The sequence below is a fragment of the Macadamia integrifolia genome, chromosome 1 (assembly GCF_013358625.1).
Source record: "Macadamia integrifolia cultivar HAES 741 chromosome 1, SCU_Mint_v3, whole genome shotgun sequence".
Taxonomy (NCBI): Eukaryota; Viridiplantae; Streptophyta; class Magnoliopsida; order Proteales; family Proteaceae; genus Macadamia; species Macadamia integrifolia.
This window is the reverse complement of record NC_056557.1, coordinates 33,676,494-33,683,714: the sequence shown is the minus strand read 5'-3', so window position 1 is coordinate 33,683,714 and position 7,221 is coordinate 33,676,494. Positions and strand designations below refer to the sequence as shown.

The 7,221-nt window shown below is 37.9% G+C and overlaps 1 protein-coding gene across 6 annotated transcripts in view; it reads right to left on the bottom strand.

The window, feature by feature from the left end:
• LOC122084640 (protein furry homolog-like) overlaps positions 1-7,221 on the bottom strand; it is a 34,699-nt gene that overhangs the window by 19,458 nt on the left and 8,020 nt on the right. For all 6 annotated transcript variants that reach the window (XM_042653082.1, XM_042653074.1, XM_042653057.1 and 3 more), the window contains 3 exons: positions 5,802-5,897; positions 5,532-5,649; positions 5,195-5,461 (listed from right to left, as the gene is read on the bottom strand). In XM_042653082.1, the coding sequence (XP_042509016.1) occupies positions 5,195-5,461; positions 5,532-5,649; positions 5,802-5,897 (481 nt within the window). The remainder of the gene's footprint in view (positions 1-5,194; positions 5,462-5,531; positions 5,650-5,801; positions 5,898-7,221) is intronic.

Genomic DNA, 7,221 nt, shown 5'->3' with positions numbered 1-7,221 from the left:
TTTTTGTTCTCAGTATCGGTGGAAGCTGACACAAAGAATGGGAAGGGAAGAAGAAAGATGGGGAAGGAATAGGATCCTTCGGCTCTGATACCAAGTTGATGGAGAACCTTTAGGGAAGAAAGGGAAATCAGAGCAAAGAGAGGGAAAAAGGAGAATCACACTCAACACATTCATTCAATAATCAAAATTACTCTCTAAATCTTCAATCGATTACAACCAATATATAGGAAAATAGGAACATGAAATTAGAAACTTAACTGAAATGGAAACTAGCCTAAACTAGGAAACAACTATAAAAAGGAAACCAAAGCAAGGAAGTAAATCCTACTCCTACGTTCAAGTCTGAAAAATAAAAACATGAAATAAAATACTAAGTAAACTACTAATTTTATTTCCAACCCTTGTTGGACCAAAACCCTGGGCTGGACTGGTTCTTCTTGGCTCTTGGCTTCCAAAGTCGGTCATGCTGGTCCAACCAAGAAAGGGCATCCGTATCTGCATCACTTAAACTTGTTGGAAAGCTGGTTTTAAGTTATACCTAATACAAAAAATCTCAGGTAAAAATAAAAGCATTTGACCAGTTAAACTTATTATAGAACAAGAGCATTTCTCTAAATGTTATTTTTTACGACAGTGTTGGTTTTTTTATGATTTGATGAGGCTAAATGTTGATTTTTAATGACTTGATGTGGCTTAATGTTGATTTTATGATACAAGGTACATGTAGCTTACTAAATAATGTTAAAAATAAGAAAAAATAACACTTGGCCACCTTGTTTGCCTTAAGGCGGGCTCCTTCTTGCCTAAGCACTTAGACAACCCTCCAACGACTTGTTTTGCCTTGATGCCGTGACAATTATGCTTTGTACCTATCCACTAAGCCATCTAATTTTTGTTTCACCATAAAAACCCACTCACAACCAACCAGTCTTTTCCAAGGAGGAAGAACCATAATTTCCCATGTAGCATTCTTTTTAAGGGCATTCATCTCTTCCACCATTGTTGCCTACCATTTTTTATTTGCACAAGCTTCTTGCCAATTCTGGGGAACACGATCAAAAGAAAAAGACACAAAAGCACAATAGGAGGGAGAAAGGGAATCATAAGAAATAGCATGGAATATGGTGATATGGGATGTTGAATACAAGTCCTAGTACCTTTCCTAAGAACAATATGTTGATCAGAAGAAGAAATTATACCTAATGAAGTGTTAGGCTCAATAGGTTCTAGATACAAGGCCGGCGAGGGGATGTGCAAAGGTGTTGTAGCGGTGGTGGTGGTGGTGGTCTGAAGTTACTTATTTCTGGTGTAGCCCCTTACGATAAACCTGAAGATTGGAATCATTTTAATCTATCTCTGAAACTCATCAATGGTTCTCTGAACTGGAGTCATATCCCCTGAGTTTGAACAGTAGTCTAACTATCTAAGTCTCTATCCCACTCTCTTTCTGAACATAAGGACTTTCAAAGGAGGATGGTTGGATACATTGGTGGAGCAAATAGAGTCAGAGTCACATCTTCACTATCAATACCAAACTCCCCCTGAAGAGGTGGCGAGTAGAAGCCCATGGATTCATAAAAACAACATCCACGATCACCATAGTACGCCAAGTAGGAGGGTGGTTACATTTGTATACTTTCTATGTAGGGGAATAACCCAGAAAGATACATTTGAAACTATGGGGTTCCAATTTCCCCAGAGAGTGATGATCCCTAGCATAACAGGCACACCCAAAGGTCTTTGGAGAAACCAAGAAAGATGAAGTCCCATGAAGAACATCAATTGGAGTTCGGGAATCCAGAACACGAGTGGGCATGTGATTTCTCAAGTAAGCAGAAATGAGGACAACATCACTCTAGTACTGAGATGGAACTTGTCTAAAGAATATCATGGCTCAAGTAATATACAACAAATTCCTATTCTTGCATTCGCCTACCCGTTCTGAGTTGGGGTATCAACACAGCTTGTCTGATGAAATATCCCATGGTCAGCAAGGTACAGTTGGAACTGACCCTTTATGTACTTTGCACCATTGTCACTATAGAGAATCTTCAGAGTGGTATTGAACTGTGTCTGAATCATCTTATGGAACCGTTGAAAACAACGGAATACCTCACTTTTTTGTTGCATCATATATACACAAGTAGTCCTAGAGTGGCAATCAATGAAAATCACAAACCATATTTGACTAGAGATAGATGTCTGACGAGACGGACCCCACACATCAGAATGAACTACATGGAAAATTGAAGAACTTCTTTTATTTAAAAAAATAACTGGAACAAGTCTATTTAGCCAGAGTACAAGCTTCACAAAAAAATTCATCCCTAGTACATTGCTTAATTAATTATGAAAATAGAAGAGATAAAGTCCCAAGTGCAGGATGTCCTCAACGACAATGCTATTGATGTATATCAGATGAAACTGAGTGAAGCTGATGAGGTGTAGTAGAAACTGCACACGTAGCTTGTAGGCATGGTTAAAAGTATTGGTAGGTATTGTACGATACAATATGTATCGGTATCGGCCCTTACCAATACGATACTACCGATACACTACATGAAAATTTTAAAATCTTTTTTATCAATATGTATCGTACGATATGCACCGATACATACCAATACTCTATGGAAAAAAAAAATGGAGGTGAAATGTATGTTTCAGTATATATCGACTGATACAGTACGATATGTACTGATATGATGCGCTACGGTCATACAATGGCCAAGATGGGTCATTTCTCAACAAAATACGATTTTTTGCGAGGGTTTTTGTTCCAAATTTGCTGCCAACCATTTTTCTCCCAACTAAAGTGGAAATCAAGGTTGGAAATCCATATTACACCCATAAATAAGTACAAACCTTGGATTCTCAGTGCGATACTCTCCATTTTATTATTTATGCATAATATATGTTATATATAGCTCTTTTTACGTATCTTAATTTTGGTGGACTCATACTGCAACCGATACCGATACGCTAGACCAAGAATGGACTAATATGCTTAATTTTGAGTGCCCAATGGGTTGTATGGGCCATATATTTTTTTGGTTTATTATTGTAACGGGACAATTCTATGAGTCCAAATATTAGGGGTTTAAGTCCTATATAGGATTATATAATTAGTTTCTATTTTGTTAAAGTTCCAGAATAGTTCCTATTTTGAAGAAGACTTAAGTTGTAAGGAATTCTCCCCACCATACATATGGTTTCTCATTTTTCTTATTTCATTGAAGTTATAAATAAAGAGTAGGGGATCATACCCCCTACCATTGACTTGAAAAATAATTTAACCTTAAGCTTGTGAGTTTTGTGAGAGATGGAACATTGGTTTTGTGTGATTCAAAGCTGGCTCTACTGTGGGACGGAAACCTTGATGGGATGCCAAGGCTGGAGTTAGTGGGATTCCTTCTCCACAGTTAGGTACTTAGGTGAGAGGCCTAACATAGCCTTCTTCCCATCTTATCCTTTCATCTTCTTCTTCTTAAATAACTAAAATCACTCCTTGGACCATGTGGCTAGTAAGTTTTGAACCTACTAAATTCTATTTTTCTGTGCATCACCTAATATTCTGTTAGTTGGTCTACTGCCTGTTTATCTTCAGTTTTCTGTTCTGTTTTCCATCACTAATTCAAGCCAGTAATGTTACAGACCTGAAGATGCCATTGATTTCTGAGACCTTAGTTGCTGTTTTGAGTTTAAACCTTCAGTTTCCAGAAATTTCTTTTGCTACACTGATTTCTGGTTCTGGTTGCTGAACAATTCATGCTTCTACTTTCGTTCCCATTTTCATTGAGTACTAATTCTGTCAATCTCTTACCATCTTCTACAAGTTTTCTGAACCTAGTTCTTAAGCTAAGTTTCTAGTTCTGTTGTTGGTGTCCAATTTTGGAACTACTTTCTATTTCTGTACCGTTTTCAGTTCAGTTACTATTTTTGAGTCTTTCTAATTTTGGAAAGTTCTAAATCTGTTCTCAACGATTTTTTTTTTTTTCAAGTTCCTAAATCTGAGTTGACAGCCAAATATCAGTTTGATTTCAGATCCCTACCCTCTACAATCCTGGATTTTCATTGGGATACTAAACAATAATCCCTTAGGTACCTAGATTCCCATCACTACCACCCCTGGAAGCTTCCATTGACTGCCACCTAATGTGGCACATAGAAGGATTTGGCAAATACAACCATAGAAAAGGAAGGGATGGTCTAGATTAGTAACATGTCAATTTTCACAGCAAAACTAATCATTTTTTACCCATGTATTGGCATCTTTCCCTTGTGTTTTTAACCATCCACTTGTTTTTTAAATGTAATAAATCTTCACAACTTTATGCTACCTCTTGAACAACCTGATCGAGTTCAAATTAACAGGTAATCATGGTATCATGAGGCATACTTGGACACAAAATTTGAGCATTCATTGATCACCACGTGGTGGATATTGTGTCTGACCAGCTAGCATCGTATGACTGGACCTAATTATTACTTATCCAAGGTATATTATGCTTTAAAACAGTATTTTGCATGTATCCTAAGCACATGTGTTTCTCAAGCTTTTACCATGTGTATCTTTTTTTTTTTTTTTTTCTGACGAGGGTGTCCAGATCTTCAGCCCGACTAAGTCCCCAGGCACGTGCACATACGCTCCTACACATGCGCACCAGTTCAGCACCGGATCCTCTCAGAACTATAGAAGCCGTGGGGCTGGCCCCAAGTGGGTAAGGGGAGTCGAACTCAGGATGCATGTCGATTTAGGCACATTCCATGTGTATCTTTAGTGTATCTTGCATCTCTTAGCTTCTCTCCATGAGCTCTCTAAAAATCACAAGTCTGATATGCTAACCAATACTGATACTTGACACCTTGCAAGTAAATTTTTAGTCTTTTTTTTTTCTTTTTTATTTTCTTAATTGGTCATTGACATGGCCTGTGTTTTGCATGATTTTGCATAGTAGTCAATAAGAAAAGTTTGTGAAGGATGCAAATATACAATTAGCGAAAATATAAGGGTGAGGGTGATATAAAGCAGATCTCTTTTTTGCTTAATATAATGAAAATATCTTACACATATTCACTTTTATATATTCAATATGATAAACATAATGCTACTAATCAAAATGTGCACACATTCACACACACACACATGTTTGCTCTGTTTCCCAGAAAACAAGATAGTAAGTCAAGACCTACTTACAGCTACATGTTTGCTCTGTTTCTCCATCCCATGCATAAGCTGCACTCTTATCCGAGCAACAGCTTCATACCATAGTGTAAGGGCACGGTCAACACCAGATGGGGGCCACTGGCCTTTTACACCATCTGCAAGCGGTGCTAGAATGCTTGAAAGCATATTACATAGTGCATGGTGGAGTTCACTTTTCCTTTTATGTAGAGGACGATTTAGTGGGTTCGCCTTTGCCACAAAGGATGCTGATGCATTCAGTCCACCTTCAGTCTTAACCTGGCAATTAATTGATGATTACATACTCAGTTTTATGCATACTAAAAATATTAACTTCTGGTACACATACCCCCAGCTTAAGGTAGCGCATCCCATTTATGATACTAAGTGTTTCACTTCTGGCAACACTGGTGTCAATTCGACGAGAATTCAGTTCCATGAAAAAGCGCTCAGTGACAGAACTAAACCTACATGGGAGGATATGGAAAGAATAATCAGATCTAAGAGGTGTGGAAAAAATATAAGGGGGAGCTTTGATAGTACTTGCATCACATGCCATACTAAATTAATAATTATTTTCAACATCATTAAATGAAAAAAGCATATGGAAGGTTGCTACCTGATTCTTGACAAAGCACCCAGGAGTTGTGCAACTAGGTCTAGAAGTAGTCCCCGCAAATCAACCAATGAGGGATACTCAATCTGGCTAACCACCCTGCATTTTGTAAGCATTTGATCAAATGCCCAGGGGTTATTATGAGAAAATGATAATCCTATGTAGGTATTATTCTTGCGAGTTTCTTCTAGCCAAAATGTAAATAAAAACTCAAAAAATTCATGGTTCGCACATAATCCAGACCATTGGCCATGCCATGCTTAAGTAAATGAATGTTTCAAATAATAAAACACAACAAAAACCAATAGGGACTCAATTATATGTGACACAAAAGCTGGTAACTGTGAAGCACTAATTTCTCCAATAGGCACAAGATACAACTTACGATATCATAGTTCCATTTTTCTCCTTAAACTTTGTACATCACATGCAGTTCAAACTTCAAAGTGCATAATACAGGAAAAAAAAAAAAGGTTCATAAATAGTACCAATAAAAACTGCAACTCTCTTGCTTTATTATTTCCCTGTTTGGATCATAGTCTCCACATTTTATCTGCCTGATGAATTTACTCACAGCAATAATACAGGTGTATGAATCAGATGAATTTGAATATTTTGCTACCCAGTCACTGTTCTTCTTTTGAAAGTAGGTAAGGTTCTTTGAAACACCTAAATAGGAAGGGTTACCTAGTCTGGGTCTAATTGTAGGGGATATGGCATGGTCTCAATTTGGCCATGAGTCAAATTTCAAGCTGATTCAGTCACATCATCTCCCCATGTATTGGCACCCGCCCTGTTTCACTGTTTGTAGTACATTCATTAGTACTCACCATCTTGGTATTCCTGGACTTTTCAAAGTTTTATTTTGCCAAATGACCACTCCATTTGGGATGAAGTTTGGCATGTGAGAAGGGGACCTTGGAGTCTACCTGTCCGCAAAATTTGGGTCCCACTCCAAACTTCCACATGGAAGATATTTGGATCGTACAGGAAGCCCTTCCTCAGTGGGCTGTCCAGGAAAGCATAGGTCTCTGAAATATTCATATTGAACATGCAACAAAAATCTCTGGGAAGTACAGAAAAATTCTTCGAAGTCACATTCATCGATGTAGGAACACCACCACACAAGCATACAAAAGGCTCACGAATGATGACAGAGCTCTATGTACAAAGATTTTAATGAAGTTTGATCATTTTCCATGGACAACAAGGTTTGAATTGCAATGCTATCAGTTAACACATGATCCTCAGCTTAAAAGCAACCCCTGTCAGACAGGAAATGAGCCAAACTGCTCCACAGAAAATTTTCAACCTTCTGACATCAACACCTGTTTGACCCAAAATCTTTTAATACAGTGTAGGATGGCATTCTGTCCACCTTTGGGTTTTGTGATGTGGACATATTATAAGGGGGGGGGGGGGG